The 17,006-nt window shown below is 35.8% G+C and overlaps 1 protein-coding gene across 1 annotated transcript in view; it reads right to left on the bottom strand.

Annotated features, from left to right (window-relative positions):
- LOC149552339 (Glyceraldehyde-3-phosphate dehydrogenase-like family protein) overlaps positions 1–17,006 on the bottom strand; it is a 244,872-nt gene that overhangs the window by 117,103 nt on the left and 110,763 nt on the right. The window contains exon 5 of the mRNA XM_089787872.1: positions 16,945–16,998. Coding sequence (XP_089643998.1) covers positions 16,945–16,998 — 54 coding nt within the window. The remainder of the gene's footprint in view (positions 1–16,944; positions 16,999–17,006) is intronic.

The following is a 17,006-nucleotide window of genomic DNA, read 5'->3' as shown; positions in this document are numbered from 1 at the left end:
AAGAAGAGCTATTTGGAATACAAATAAGGCTGAAACCTAGCAACCTAATCCACAGAACCAAACTCCAAGATGTGATTGTTTGCTTTTCTCTCTATCCATGAATGCACTGAACCTAACCATTAGTGAATTAAGCTCATCCATTTCTATCTTGTGTAAGGTATCCAATTGCACTCTTATCATGTCCAAGGTTTCAATGTATTGGCTGAAATTATTTTCCCACTTGTTCTTCTTAGTATGAAAATTGTTTATGTAGGTCATGTTGGGGGGATATTTTGCAACGGACAGTTTGCGTAAAATTCAGTCACTAAATAGGTAGGCCAGCCACAACGTGCGAGACAGAGTCTTTCCTACCTTAAAGGGAAGGCTCCCCCTTCTCACCATTCATTGGATCAACTCAAGGTAAGCAAGAAGCTAAGAGATTTTGAAAGGGTATTACCAATATTCTTTCCTCTTAATTTTTAGAAAAGAATCCACTTGCCCATAGAGCGAGTAATGGGCAAGATGATGTAATAACCCCAATAGGTTATAACTTCTTCCAACACCAAAAATCTTTATACTTCAGTTGTTTGACATTTCGTCAAACACTTTGCAAGCAAGGGTCCTCTGACTGATATAACTTTTCAGATTGCTGCAGTGATTCTTGTTTGGATTTGCCTCAAAGAGAATGCTTACAAAAGACTCCAAATGTCTACACAATGACCTAACATAAATATGCAACTAATTTTGGCAATAGTGAATGCATATATGATTTCTAATCATGAAAATGATCACCTACAGCCAACTGGTATTTTAACAAACAGTTGGTATGCAAGCTAACTAGCTGATAAAAAATGATATATTAACGCTCAAAGACAACTATTAATGACCAGCAATTGTATCTCCTTAATTGGGAATGAGTATCCAATACAATATTCATACTAAGTTAGCCAAGACTCTTGGCATTTACAAAGATATCAAAATATGATGATTGCTGGTAAAGTAATATGCACCTTCAGCTGCCAATGAAAACTAATGCAACACCAAATATTTAACTTCAATACTCCCCTATAGCAATACACTAATCACATGCATGATTAAATACAACTAAAGCCATGGATTGCTGATACCATTGTGAGGAATGTAAAAATGAATGATATATCTATTAATGAATGATAGGTTTGATACAAAATGACAATCACAACAGCACTCTATAGTGAAAGGCAACTATGAAAATACACATCAGACCTGGCATATGAAGTCGCCTTAGAGAATAGATGTATTGCAATACCACTGAACAGAAAATAACCTCCTCAAGTGCCCAAGTCGTGCCTCTCTAGCTGTCGCCCCTGATTGTAGATGGCTATAATAATTTTCTTTTCTTTTTTGGATTGCTTTTTTTTTTTTTGGATTGCTTTTCCAGACCTGCTTTTTCGACCTGCTTTTTCGGTTCTGCTTTTTCGGCCTGCTTTTTTCGGACTGCTTTTTTCGAACTGCTTTTTCGGCCTGCTTTTTCAAACTACTTTTTCGGCCTGCTTTTTCAAACTGCTTTTTCGAACTCCTTTTTCGGCCTGCTTTTTGTACTCAACTATTTTTTCTCAATGTAGCACAAATAAAAGACCAGAGTATCTTCCTCCCAGCTGCAATAATTCAAGTGATATTTCACACCCTCAAAATCGCATACCAATTGAGAGTTTTCGTTCTCAATGGCCACAAATATTTTTTCTCAATGTAGCACAAATAGAAGACTGAAGTATCTTCCTCCCAGCTGCAATAATTCAAGTGATATTTCACACCCTCAAAATTGCGTACCAATTGAGAGTTTTCGTTCTCAATGGCCAGTTGTGACTATTGCAGAAACCCTAGGCTCCACAATGCATATCAACAAACATCAACATCAACAACAACAAATCTGGATGATTAGAATGAAGCCTGGGGTGCCTATTTATTCTTTTTTCTCCACTTTCTCCAAAAGCTTCTAGAACATTATTTTATTTTATCTATTAAGTGACTTTATAAAATATTTTATAATTCAAGTCACTTTATTAAATTAATTAAATATAAAGTTACCTTTTAATATTTATTTATTTGATAACTTTATAAATAATTAACTTAATACCACTTATTTATTTAATTAAAATAATTAATTAGTCATCCTCATAAAATATTCATTATTTTGGACAACCTAATTAATTAAATTAATTAAATCAAATTGCCTCCAAAAATGGGGACATGACAGATGAAACCTCTAATTATAGTTCTATCTAAAGTTGTAAATGGTGATACCGATAAACCAACACTAACTCAAAGGCTAGCTCAAAGCGTACCAGTTTGGCTCTAATTCTAGTCTTAATCTATGCTATAAGAATAACCTTTACTATTGGGGCACAAAGACTTTCAAAAGTAAAAAATTCTATCTATTTTTGTGAATTAAGGAGATACAAGCTACAGTCAAAGCTCCTAGTCTATGTATCACCACAACTGCTCCCAGTCAAAGCTTCAGCTCCGATTGCTTCTTAATATCAATTATCAAGAACACAAAAAACACATGAATCAAAGATAACAAATGCAAATCAAAGTCAATACTTCCAATGTAATGTCCCTATTATAAAATAAATGTATTTAATTAAACCTTGTTAATGGGCCGATTGATTTAATATATCTCGAACCCATTTTATTTATTTTTTTTGTAGTTTGTGTCGTCGTCGGCTATCTTTATACACCCTTGGAAAGTTTCCTGACGAGAATTTAAGCACAGCTTGTAGGTAGTCTTTAGGTGTGCAATTTGGATTATTTTCTATGTACTGTGAATTCCTATTGGAGTTCTCTGTTGTTCACCATTTCGGAAGTGAAAGACCTTCCGTATTTGGTTTGTCCCAATTTCGGTGGGATTCAACCCTCACCCTATTCCCTCACCTGTAACACTTCGCTCGAATTTGGCAAGTCGGAGCACCATCGTATTGCGAATATCCATTATGTTGGTTTGATCTACTCTTTTTTCCTATGTATTTCCAATTGTTATTCATCTGCATTAAATCTTGCTATTTGTTTACACAATTTGTTAGTCTGCAAAGTTCTTTGTCCATCACCTACGAATTTCGATTGTCTATCTCCAGTCCCCACGGTACAGTGTATGGCCTCCCTTTTAGGCAACGCCTTTCACTCTTCCACACATCTTCCTCCACTCTTTGTACGACTCTCCTATACGACCATTCTCAGCACCTTCCATTTTTCCTCTCATCACACAAACTCGGCCCCTTCACTGTATGCCCTCCTCACCCTCCATACAAACACATAGTCCCACCGTACAGTCAATTAGGCTTACCGTATGGCCCTCTCTTCCTGCCATACGGCCTCCTCCGTATAGCCGTTGTGCCATCCACCATGTACGACCTATCTTCCTTACGAACTTCACCTACATCAAGTCGTATGGACTTGTCCATCCTTGGTGTACGGTCACCCCAGATTATCACTCCGTCCAGTCATCTAGCCACCGCACGGCCTTCAATTGGCACCTGTACATCCATACTCCATACTGTCCTGCCTTCCAGAATTGTAGAAAGAAATTGTTAGAGTCACTGCGTGGGTTGGAACATTACATCCAACTTGCACTAATCACAATTGCATTTGATCAAAAATCAGCTCCAATTGTCTCCTATTTACTTTTCTTTCAAAATAGTTCTACACAATCAAAGTTTTGATTGCACAATTTCTACAAATATTTCTGGCATACACCAAAAGATGATTTTTACAATGAGGGGGCACTCACTTTCATAGGCAAAGGAGTTGACAAAAGGGAGGAAAAAGTGGGAGCAACTCAACCAACTTTGACCCAGTCTAATTAACAAGATAAATTATTGGATTACATGTCATAAGGACATGCAAATTGTATTACATGTAAGTACACAATTTCATGCAATACATCCTCTTCAATCTACAAACTTGAAAAAGAGAAGAAAGAAGATGGAAGAGAAGTGAAACAATCCTAAGCATTGTTCTTAAGTGCCTTAAACATGATGATAACATCACGCACAGTAGGAAGATTTGAGATTTCCATTGTCTTTGTAATAGCTTCTATTTTGATTGTGTCGACATATGTTGATTTTACAACTTTACAATTTGCCGCAAGAGAATCATATAGGTGCTTTGCTAAAGATTTGTACAAAGAAAACTTATTCATTGTGTGAGAACCAAAATCTTCAGAATCTAGATCAGCATTAATTTTGATTGTATATTCTGAAGTCATCTCCTTTATTGTGACCAAGTTTTCATGCTCAGTAAGAACTTGACATCCAACTTGTTCCAAGTTGCACATTACCTCAAGTGCAATTAACCAACAATCTTCTAAGGTTGCCTGCAACTTTATTACAAGTTTCCTCAACATCTATTTTTGTAACCCATGAGTCTGTGACACCTATAGAACATTTCGCAAGATGGGACAACATCACATGCAACCAGGTTGTCCAAACTAGAATTGGCAATTTCATCCCAATCACACAAGATTTTCTGAAGGTATTAGCTTCTTGATTCAGAGATGCAATCAGGTCATGCAGCATCTCTTCAATACCTCTAATACGTTCAAGGATTTTGACCGCATCTGTGATGACCTAAACTCCTTTAGAGACAACTTATCCAAACCAAGTTTTTGTTGCTTCCATTTCCGCTTCTCTTGAGGTGTCTGAGATGCAGTGACTACATGTTGCAAAGACTGTTGTGGAATAAGAGGTGAGTAACCTCTTGCTTGAGCTGATTCTTCTTCTCCCATAACTCATAATTTCTCTTTGATACATTGGCAAGTACATCATGAGCATCTTGTAGACAACCCAACCATGATTGCTTACCAAGTTCAATTTTGGTGAACTTGTAATCTTAACGGTTAAGTTCTTCAACCGATTTGACCACCAATGGTTCAGCAAACCCTACAAACTTAATCTTTTCAAAATCCACTACAATTCTTGAGACAATCCTGTCTTTCAAGGATTTAGACTTAGTTTTCTTAATAGGAAGATTATCTGGGGGCAACACAACCTTCCTTCTCTTCATAGTGATCTTGCCCAAGCAAGCAAGCAAACTAAAACTTTCATCTGCCGAATCAAATACAGTGGTAACCATTGACTTTGATCTTGATTGTATTTTTGGTGTGACTAAACATGCTTCAATTTGCACAGTTGTACTAAGAGGTGCATGATGAAAAGATTCTATCATGAATGCTTCAAAACCAGTCATCGAGGTATCAAGTTGGGAAACTTGACCTTTTGTGAGTGTTGTGAATTCTTCAAATATGTTTCCAAATTCTTGCACTACTCAACCGTGAGAATAGGAGTTGTTGAGAAGATAGGAAGTGCTAATGTGTTCACCTCTGAGGCTGTAATGGTAGCTGTGAAAACAATCCTGTCTTTCAAGGATTTAGACTTAGTTTTCTTGATAGGAAGCTTATTTGGGGGCAGCACAACCTTCCTTCTCTTCATAGTGATCTTGTCCAAGCAAGCAAGCAAACTAAAACTTTCATCTGCCGAATCAAATACAGTGGTAACCATTGACTTTGATCCTGATTGTACTTTCGTTGTGATTAAACATGCTTCAGTTTTCACAGTTGTACTAAGAGGTGCATGATGAGAAGATTCTATCATGAATGCTTCAAAACCAGTCATCGAGGTATCAAGTTGGGAAACTTGACCTTCTATGAGTGTTGTGAATTCTTCAAATATGTTTCCAAATTCTTGCACTACTCAACCGTGAGAATAGGAGTTGTTGAGGAGATAGGAAGTGCTAATGTGTTCACCTCCGAGGTTGTAATGGTAGCTATGAAAACAATGAAGAAAGAATCCACATCATCATCTATAGCACCCACAAAGGTGTTTCTTGAATGGATGGATCTTGATGGGAAGGAGAAATAATCATAACCTCCCCTTCTTCCTCTTCATCCTCCTCATCAAGTTCTTGAGCTTGCACAGGTGCTTGTAAAGATTCTTGAGATGACTTAGACCCCTTTCCACCTTTCAACTAAAACTTGAGGGATTTAGCCGGAACGGAAGAAGATGCACCATCTTTGCTGGAAATTTTCAATTGGGATTTCCTTCCAAGTGGTCTTAAACTACCACAGTCTACCCCGAGCTTAGGATTCACCCTTTTTAGGCCTTTGATTTTTAAACATTTGTCGGTATTTGCAAAGATAAACTGAAATCTATCAAAAATGGATATGCCTTTTTCTACTGCCACTGTATAGGAAAAGGACACTACTTGTCAAAACCAGCATGATGGTATTCTGGATCAAGAATATTGCCGTCATCTTCAATCTAGAGATTGGATGGTATTTCAAGCATATTAAGATCAATAATCTGCTCCAAAGTGAGTTTGCAGTAGTCCATCCTTATGATGTCCAGCTTTGTGCCCAAGACAATCCATATGTCCTCTATGCAATGGACATGGGTGAACGTTCTTTTGATCATTAAGTGCATTCCTAGGTAATCAAAATCATACCTAGCCTTGAACTTCTTCAATGTGATAAGCTGAAGTTCTACCTCCATATTTTTTGCCATATAGACTAAATTGATCATATACTGACCAATTACCAAGGGTTAGGCTATAGTCATACCAAATCTTGGCCTATGTTGAGTATTCTGATATAACTGTGCTTCCATAAGTTGTCAGGCTAATTCCATTAGTATGATCTTATCTGTAGCATATCTCGGCAGAGTATATGGTTCTTCTTTGAAATAGCCAACTCTCAAATAAGTGAAAGTTGGAAATTGCAAAAAGATAGAACCAAATTGATTTACCCTATTCCAAGCTTCATGTGACACTCACTTGATTACCAGTCGTTTATCAAACAAATACTAGAAATATCAAAAAAATGCATCTTGGACTCTCCTATAGTGATATTTGTTGTTCACCAAGGTGATTTGATCATAGTAGTCCTAGATGGGAACTCGTAGCGGATACCCTTCGGTGGAAAGACCCGAGAAAAATCCCATGGATGCAGTTATGTAGACCAAGTAAGAGATCATGTAAAATGGTGCTAAGGTTCCCACATTAAGCAACTACTCACAAATGGTGGTACTGATAAGCTCACCTCAGAAGATAGGTTCTTCATTGTCGAAGATCTGAAAGATGAATTTGTACATCCATAGCTCAAAATCACCGGAATCCTTGAGACCACATTTTCTACAAAGGAGACTAATCAAGTCTTTGCATTCTGGCTTAAAACTAGATCTGTGAAGCATTTTAGGTCATCTTGAAAAATTGTTTCTTTTAGAATCCAGCCAGTAGGAGTTTATTTATTATTGCCTTACTATCATTCCATATCTCTTGTGACATCTCTTTTATCATTTCCACACATTTTGCACTCTAAGGTACCTTGAAAATCTATTCAATAACCTTGGGATCAAGGCTAATAATAACCTTCCCATCTGCATCTTTGATAGTCTTGTACTTTGGTCTAAAACGTTTTGCACATCCCAAAACAAATTTTGGTTCCAGGGCAGTGATAGGGAAAGTAGACACCAAGTGAATATTGTTCTTCTTGATATGTATCATCTCTCGATTTGTAGGGCCTTCAATCCTTTGCAAGAAATCAGTCATGTCAATGTGCCCAATCTCTGTATCAAAAACATTATCTAGAGGTGATGAAACTCGAGATGCAGTCGCATGAGCTAACTCTTTGTCGTATTGGGACTTCATCTTTCTTTGGATTTTGTGGATGAGGGCATATCTTGTGCTGCAACGAAATTCTAAATGTGAACACATCATTAGAGGATATTGATTCCATAAATACATTGACTCTGGATCAGCAACAAAGTATCTATCAAGGGCAAAATGCTTGGAGAATGGATCAAATACTCAAATATCTTGTCTAATGACCATGAATGAAATGTTAGGCATATGCAAAGGCTGAAATGCAATTCAAGGAGATGAAAGCATGTGGGAAAAGAATGAGTCCTTATGTAAATGCTTTGAGAAATGAAGGCTAGGCACATGGAAATGCGTGCAAATGAAGACTTTTGACTTTTAAAGAGTGACCATTAGCCAAAATTGGGATCTCTAGATGCGATTACATGTAAAGTAATTTACATGTAATCATGAGTTGATGCAAATGTACAATTGGGTTCGGAGGATGAAAATGCGTGTAAGTGAGAATGGAGAATGAGATTACATGTAATCGCAGGTAATGATGGATGTGGAGTGAAATGATGCACTTGCATGAAAAGGTGAAAAATGGAATGAAGTGAAATGCATTTAAGTCCTTGGGAAAGAATTTGCAACTTCTTCATAAAGAAAAGTTGAGCAAAGTTGAAAATGTCTACTTACTTGGAAATCAAAGAGCCAAAATAGGAAGATTGGTAGGTTTGAAGACAATTAATTTGGAATCCACAAACAACTAACTTGACTCTTTTAATCTTGCAAGTGATAGATATATGAATGATATGGATGCCAAAAACACACTCAATAATCATCAAACACAAATCATTTTTGCCAATAACCATGTTCTTAGACTTTTTTGGAAAAAAACGTATTCCTAATATGCAAGAACATGAATCGTTTTTGCCCTTGGAATGCAAAAACGTGATCACCAATAGCAATGATATGGATGAAAACCCCAAAACAACCTTTCCTTGAGCAAAAACATTAGCTTTGATAAGTCACTTTTGTGACTAGGCACTAAAAATGACTAAATGCTCATGGGATGCATCGGATGCTCAACCGATTCTCTCTGGATGCTCTTCCAAGCATCCCGCGCACATCTACAGGAGGGAAACATGATTCCTGGCAGCTTCCACGACACATCCTAACACCTCTAAGCATCAAAACACATCCGCACCCGCATCTACCCTATTCCCAGACGAATTGGTAACTTAGCATCAAAGTAAGAGATTCATTTTTCAATAACCTTGGGTGTCTCATGCAAGAGGATCTAGGGTTCTTAGCAATCTTGCATCAAACAAAAACATTTATGTTTTAGTTTCTTCTTAGTTTGCCAGTTTGTAGGGTCAATGTGATCAGTCGTATGACTCATCAATTATTTGAGTTCTATCTTGCATAACTGCGTACTTGTTTAGGACCTAGTTGTGGATTGTCTTCTAGGATCGTAGCCTATTTGGTCAACTCTTTCTCAACTTATACTGAATTCTCATCAGGTTACTATGTTCTTACAAGTTTCCCAACCTTTTTTGTGGAATCTGATCTTGCGATGGAAAATCCTGATATGCAATGGTCGGTGGCACACATTTTTATGCTTGTGGATTGTGTGCAGATCTAAATCTCGGATTGCCAGCTCTTACATGTTTGCTGTAACAACTTCTATGTGATTTAGGACCTGGCCTATTTGTGGTAATATGTTTGCTGAAATGTAATTTATGATGAAAGATCTAATAGTTTTGGGCATCATTTCGAGTGCTAATAATTTAAGAGCAGCTGTACCAATGGAAATGACTGGGGATTTCAATGGTTGTAGGGGGATATTTGGTTATAGTCTCTTAGTATCATTAAATTATAGTTAGTCAACTAAATTTTCAGATTTTCTATAAATGAATAAATTTTATCAAAAAGTGGCATCCCCAAGTACTCTTGGATCCTGTTTTCAAAAAATAGGAGTATCAGTACCAATCTCCAAGTACCTCCTTCTTTGTGCAGCCTTGAAGGAAAAACTCAAATGAAACGAGATTGTTAATTATGAGATAGTTAAAGAAAAGGATTTGAATTCAAATGAGAAGTAGTAAAAAACGGACAAACTCTACAGAAGAGACTTCTAGCTTCTACTCTGCTTCCATTTTTAAAATCCAATTAGCATCTAGATTTATAATAAAAAATTATTAATTAGGCTTCTTGGTGAGAACAAAGAGTCACCCCACATGATAGTGACCTATATTCTTCTTGAGAGTTGTGGTGGACAATCAAACAAGAAGAGGCATTAAAATATTCAAAATATTTGTTTAAGTTATTTGAATTTGGTATCCAACTTGCTGAGCTCACAACTCGTAGCCCAATTCTTGAAATTTAAAGTTTGTAAATGCAATTAAAAGTTATGTTATAAGCTAAACAATTTGGATTGGACCATAGCATAAAACAATTCCAATAATCACAATGCCAATTTACACTCTAAGGAACCTCAAAAAAGAGATTGTCACCAAAGTTAAAAATTCTACTCAAACCTACAACTTGGGTTGCTAGAAATGTTTCATGGATGAGGATTGAGATACTCTTGACTAAAGAAGAAAGAAATAAGCAATCATGAAATTCGAGAAGCATTGCAAGGGATTAAATATTAATGAGATAAATGGAACATGTACAAGAATTAATTTGATTTTAATATAGTTGATGGAAGACTAAACAATGATTGATTTAAGACACAGTTTTGAATTGGTTGCAAAGATGATAGATGTTAAAAATTCAAAAGGTTAAGAGAATACCACTATGCCTAGAGGCAATCTCTTGATGAGTTTTACAAAGCATGATGAAATTAATAGTATCTTTGTCAAGCCAAAAAGAGATAAATACAACATTGGGCACTTTGAAAAGATCTTGTTAGTCATAGAAGGTTTTCCTAACCATAGTTTAGAAAAACTTGCTAAGAAAATCACAAACTGGTTAGTTGTTGCAAAACAGAATCCCTAATAGAGTTATTCTCAAGTAAACTTGGCTGTAATTATTTACAATTTCTCAACTAATAATGCACAAGTAAACTCAACAAAACCATGAGTACAACAAAACAAGTGCCTATTAATGCAAAAAATAAAGTCCACACCCAAAAAATTGTCAAAATATAATCATTTTTCATCAATTTTTTCTTCTATCTCTCACTCCAACATGTTGACAAAATCTTCAAACACTAACATATTTTGAAGGTTGAAGTGGTCTTGAAAGCCTTAATCTGAGGATTTTGCCCCTCGGCTCTACCTTGTATCCTACCAACCAATGCACTAGGGGTTCTACCCTCAAAACACATTGGTCTGTATAGCCACATAAGGGGCACTGCCCTTGACTCCACTAGGGGCTGTATACCCGAGCCCCTGCTCTAGTTTCAAAAAGAGACAACTAAAATTTGGTTTGAACCTATGTTTTGCATTAAACAAGCTTTTAAAAGTAATAATATGGATTTTCATTTATAATCATATGACATATGATGTGCATTGAATTCATTTTTTGATTCATAAATACTGGGGAAACTACTTATAACTTCTGTAAATTTAGTTTAAGGTGGGCTGCTTAAGATTACTTTATCAGTTTTTACATTTTTTTATTTTTTTTAAATTGCCTAGTTTTTGCTAATTCGCAAAGCTCAAGAAAAATTTGGATTTACCAAGTTTTTCCAGGTCCCGTATTCTCAAACTATATTCCTAATCACTATGAAGGCATTCCCAATCTAAAACCTGTGTGTAAAACATAAGTATATCATAATTCTATATTATATGTCTGTGGTACAATTAATTGTTGACTTCAATATCTGAAAATCCACACTTGGATAATGAATTAGGGTTCATATCTATTAGAAATATATGAACTGGCCTAAGTTATTTGGCTAAGAACCCAAAAGAAATATCTTTTATACTAACCCACTTGTGAATTTTTCCAATTCACAAATCAAGAAATTGATAAGATGGTGACTTGCAAATATAGTCAAGAAATTACAGAGATGTCCGGACATCCTATGCATTCTAAATTATGAAAGGCCATCCAAAGTTTGTTCAATGTTCATACTTAGTCAAAATTTAATTCCTCAAGAGCATTTTGGTTTGACATGAACTTTCTGCTCGAGGATGACTAGGGTAGCATGTTAAGCAATCAAGAATTCTGCAGTTGTTTGAATATATCATTAACTGACCTGCCCACCAATAAGTAAATCCAATTCATTACTGTGCATGCAGGTGATGGATGAAGGGAATCCCACCAATAATAGATGGAGAGGAAGCTTAATTGTGCCTATTTATGGATGCCATGGACACCAAGCTTTGGGTTGTTGAAAAAATGAAATCTTGCATTCAGACAGTTTGTGTAAGGTACTTCGTAAGTTGAAGGACAACGAGGCATGAACAAATGCAGAGCAATAGAAAGCTGATTATATAATGTCCCCTTTTTGGCTACCTCAGAAAGCCAGGACAATTACACCAACCTCTCACAGTTATTCTATCAGATACTTAGACCAAGTTAATGAAGATTATATGAGATATCAACTGCTGTTTCCAATGTAAACAATATAAATATATGCAAAATGATATGTATATCAATATGTCAATAGCAATGTCTAGTATACTGTAATGCCCCTCCCCCCCCCCCCCCCCAAAGTACGATTTAATCATAAATAATAATTAAATAATTTGACATAACCAATTATTAATGTATAATAATATATTATTAGTATAATAAGTATAATAATGGAGAATTAATAAAATAATGATAATATATTTAAGATCTCATTAGATAAATAAGAATATCAGCAAAATAATTATATATATATATATATATATATCTAAAATTAGAATAAAATATAAAATTATAATCTTAATAATAATATGAAATTGAATTATAAAAAAATAAATAAATAAATAAATCAAATGCATAAGTTGGCAACTAATGAATTAAAAAAAAGTAGATTAAGACAATAAGGAGATATGTCCTTTCCAAAGGGTGTTACCATTTGATTTTTAAAAGATATTTAATTAGAATCAAACAGGATAAGGAAGTATCGGGGGAAGGATATATGAAATAATAATAAGGAAAAAGAAGAGATAGAGGAGGTCATCATAGAGTAAGGAAAAATTACAGACGGAGGAGCATATAAAGGCAATTCTTCCTTTCTAAAATATTATCAACCCATCAGCAGACATGAATCATCAGACGGCATCCATTATCAACTTCTATCATGAACAAAAAAAATTAAAATATTGAGGATATTAGAAAGGCTTACACGGCCAAAAGTAGTTGCGGTTGAACATGGAAGAAATGATAGTTCAGATCAATAAATATTCAACCCAATCATCCAGCATGGAGACATCGACCAAGGTAGAAACGAATGGTACAGATATTATAATTTAGCTTTTTAAAGATGACACATTAGCTGCATCAGGGAATCAGAATACCAAGCAGAGAGTTTGAACCCTTCACACTCATCACAAATTGCATTTGGGCCTAGCCAGCACAATGACATTTATCTGGGAGTATCTGAAGACCACCATTATTATATCCAAACACATTCAAGTGTTTATTATATTCACCAAGCTGATTGTCAACTTGTTCATGTAGCAGTTAGCATATGGATATCTGTCCATGGTTTATTCTTTCTGAACTGGACAGAAATATAAGAACCATAATTATCATTCAACCATACAGACAACAAAGTGAGCGAATATGAATTGGAGATTTTAGCAAATACAAAGTCGGAAGAGAGTTTGGAGGGCATCGGCAATCCAGTCAAGATATACAGATAACTACAAGTAGCGTAGAAAGAATAAGGATAGACAAGAATCAGCGATCAAAAACATCGTAGTTCAATCTGACTCTTCGTCACCACTACACGTTGGCATACAAATCTGCAAACTATACACCCAACACGGTGCAAAGACAATACAGGGCATCAATCTGAATGAAGTTGAAGATTAATGATAGAAATTGTTATAATCATGTCAGCCTGATAGAGTTTTGAAATCTAATTACTCATACCGGCCTGTATACAAACGAATATATAGGATCATATTATATATTTCTTGGGGTGGATTTCTATTAAGTCTATCATAAAAACTACTCATTTCAAGTCAGAATAGTAATCTCCTTATCTAGAGAAGATTTAAAGAGTTTGATTTAAGGTCTCTAAGAAATTAATGGTTCAGAATGATAACAGCTTACAAGTGTTTGGCAAGTGTTTGACAAAATGCCCATGTTACACAAATAAATATGGTGTTGTAATTAGTGTCAGAATTACTTAAGATTCATACGGTTGAAAAGCAAGGATTCAATTCTAAAGAATCAAGGTGATGTTTTGAATGAAGTATGAAGAATATTCATCCCAAGCTAAAACGAAAAGAACAATAAAATGTTATTAGTCAAATTTTGAAGAATAACAGCAAAGAAAAAGGTGATCTGGCATGGGGACATCACACATACTGATACGAGATATCTATCTATATGATGTTCTCTATCAATTATAGTGATAGTACAATGATGTTACATCTGATATAAACAATAAGAATATGAAATCGATAATATTGCTTTCCGCAATTGCTGCAATATCTGATTGACAATTTATCTATGCAATTGCTGCGATATCTGATATGAGAATGTTAATAAGATAAGATAAGATAAAATATTAATGTCCAACAAGGGACTACAAATGGGCCTAAGGGACTGAAAGTACAAACAAAGGCCGGAAGGCAGCAGGACCATGAAACTGTGTCTGAGAAAAAGGAAACCAACAAAGCAAGAAGCAAATAAAGAGAGACAATACTATACAAGAGAGACTATGAAACGGTGAAACAAGAAGTAGTTCATAGTCGTCAAAAAGTAGCTCAAAACAAAAGGATAACCATCCATGTGCGGAGAAGTCCAAACTGGTCGTCATAGAGAGGAGAGTCATTGTCGGTGATGGTGCATGTGTGTGATTTCTGCATAGTCTCACCAATCTGATGTGGGTAGCAGTGAACGGGCTCCCAGACAAATTGGTTCCTCTAGGAGAGATAATCGGAGTGAAGAAGGAACTGATAAGCTGAAGAAGGGATACAGATCCAGCGGGGGAAAATTCTCAAAGAGTGCAAGGCATTGTTGATCTTCATACCTGAAGGAGGATAGGGACCTATCCTCTCTCAATAAGCAATGGAACCTCCCTCAAATCTCATAGTAGACTAGACACTAGAATAGGAAATGGATCTCAGTCTTAGCCATACCTATGTCACAACACTGATAAATCCACCCATGTCTCAAGTTCATCAATGTATATACCAAACATCATAGGTTTAGGGTTTAGGGTTTGTATATACCAAACAAGGGTTTAGGGTTTAGTGTTTAGGGTCATTGAACCATTATACATTAACATCATCAAGGAGGCATGGAAGGCTTGGAAATGTAGTAGAGTAATGAGACTTGCCGCGAGTCAAGCGAGTCATCCAAGTCGGCGAGTCGAGTTACCTTGGCCAGGTCAAAATGACCTGTGACCTTGACTCAACGGGTTAACTGGACTGACTCGCCCAACTCTCCTAACTCGTAGGTCACAATGCCTATGACCCAACTGAGGCGAGGCAAGTCCGGACTTCAAAAAAAAAATTGCAACAATTGGGCAACATTTTTTTCCTAAGGATTTGTGAGGTAGTGATTAATGTTAGGAGAGAGTACAATGTATGGGAGTGTTAAACAGCCACCTCATGAAGAAAGTACACATAATATGAAGGCCATGAAGATCACAATGGTTTGGGTGTCTACTTACTCCTTGAACTAGTATGACCTTGTGAACAATAGATCAAATTGGTACCCATCCAATGAAACATCATCCATGCAAAACAAACTCCATTTTGTAAACAAGATGAAACAAAAGTTTCATGAGATGTTGGGTATTAGGGTCATTCAAATTGGATACATTCAATGGGTTTCTTTTGTTGTGGTAGCGCCTAGTATAAGTATCTTATTTTCAATTTCGAGCTTGGACTACTCAATTGAATGTAGTCATAAGGACCTTTTTTAAGCCTTTTATTGGTTGGAATTTGAACAGCATGGGTTGCAACCTTTAATTGGTTCTCAAGCTTTTATCAAATGGTACTGCTCAAGAACACAGGCAAAAAATAACTTTTGTGCAAGAGTATGTAAAATAAAATCTTGTATATATGGCCTAATAGACTTCCAACATTTTAGACCATTGCCATCACCGGTTGGGAAAGTTTTCCCTAGAACAAGTGGATCTATTTTTGGAATATACAATTAATGTCAAGCCTAAGCACATCATGTTTATTACATCCATGTATGCTTCTTTGTTTACAATTGGATCCTACATTGACACAAACTTTTGTTGACTAAATTATGAAATTTAGTTTGGAAGTTGGAAATTATACAGCATAGAGTGTTTATCAAGTTTAGAGAGTTATGCCTCCTAGATAGTTACATCATTTATAAATTACTCCAATTGTGTTTGCTATTTCTTTTCGCTATTATTTAGTAATTTACCTTTGTACTTATGCAATCAATGTATGTTCATGTATGTGATCAAATTACCTCCTATTTCATGATGTAATTGTGTCTTTAAACTTTATTCAATAATGGGTGCATGGAATGTTCTTTAAATCTTAAAAAATCTCTAAATTTCAAGGGTTTTCTCACTTTGTTGAGTCATTGCCGAGTTACAGGCGAGTCTGAGCTAGGTCACAAGTCGAGTTACTCTTGCTGAGTCAAGGTTGGATCTGAGTCTCCTTACTTTGTGATGTAGGCACAAAATGTGGGAGATCAAGTGTACACAACACAGAAACTGTGGTGAAACAGATTCAGCAGCAACTACAAAATGCTAGCAATGTCTAAATATGAAGCCCTAATGTCCAAGTGGATGACTCGTGCTAGAACAAATGACCCAAAACCCATGACACGTATTTGGTCAAACCTACAGTTATATGGGAGCTCATAAGGCCATTTTTTGTTTGCTACTTGTTGGATCGGCAACGACTCTTAGCAAAACATATTATCGAAATACTTGTATATTGTATAGTTGGTAAGAGTGCAGGGTTTTAGGTTAATTGGGATTGTGTGGGCACTGGGACATAAGAAGAGTGAGGGATTATGGCATTGGCATGATAGTATTCTTTGAAAACTACTTTTTTCTTTATTGTATCCCATTATAGAACCCTCTCTTGTCTCTCAAAAAGTGGCATGTTTTTACTTATTAAAAGAAATCAATTTAGAGCCTTGATTTTGTTTCCAATAATGAAAATGTGATCTGCCAACTGTTTGAGGAAAAACAAAATATTAGCATATTAGAAATTTTCATGAACCTGAAAAAAAAATTACCGTCGACTCAAAACGAACATGTCGCCACTTAGAAGCAATTTTTTCATAAACATCCTGCAAGA

Source organism: Cupressus sempervirens, chromosome 6, assembly GCF_028749045.1.
Source record: "Cupressus sempervirens isolate cs-2001-9-10 chromosome 6, ASM2874904v1, whole genome shotgun sequence".
Classification (NCBI taxonomy): Eukaryota; Viridiplantae; Streptophyta; class Pinopsida; order Cupressales; family Cupressaceae; genus Cupressus; species Cupressus sempervirens.
The sequence above is the reverse complement of the archived record's forward strand: the minus strand, read 5'-3'. Positions and strand labels throughout refer to the sequence as shown.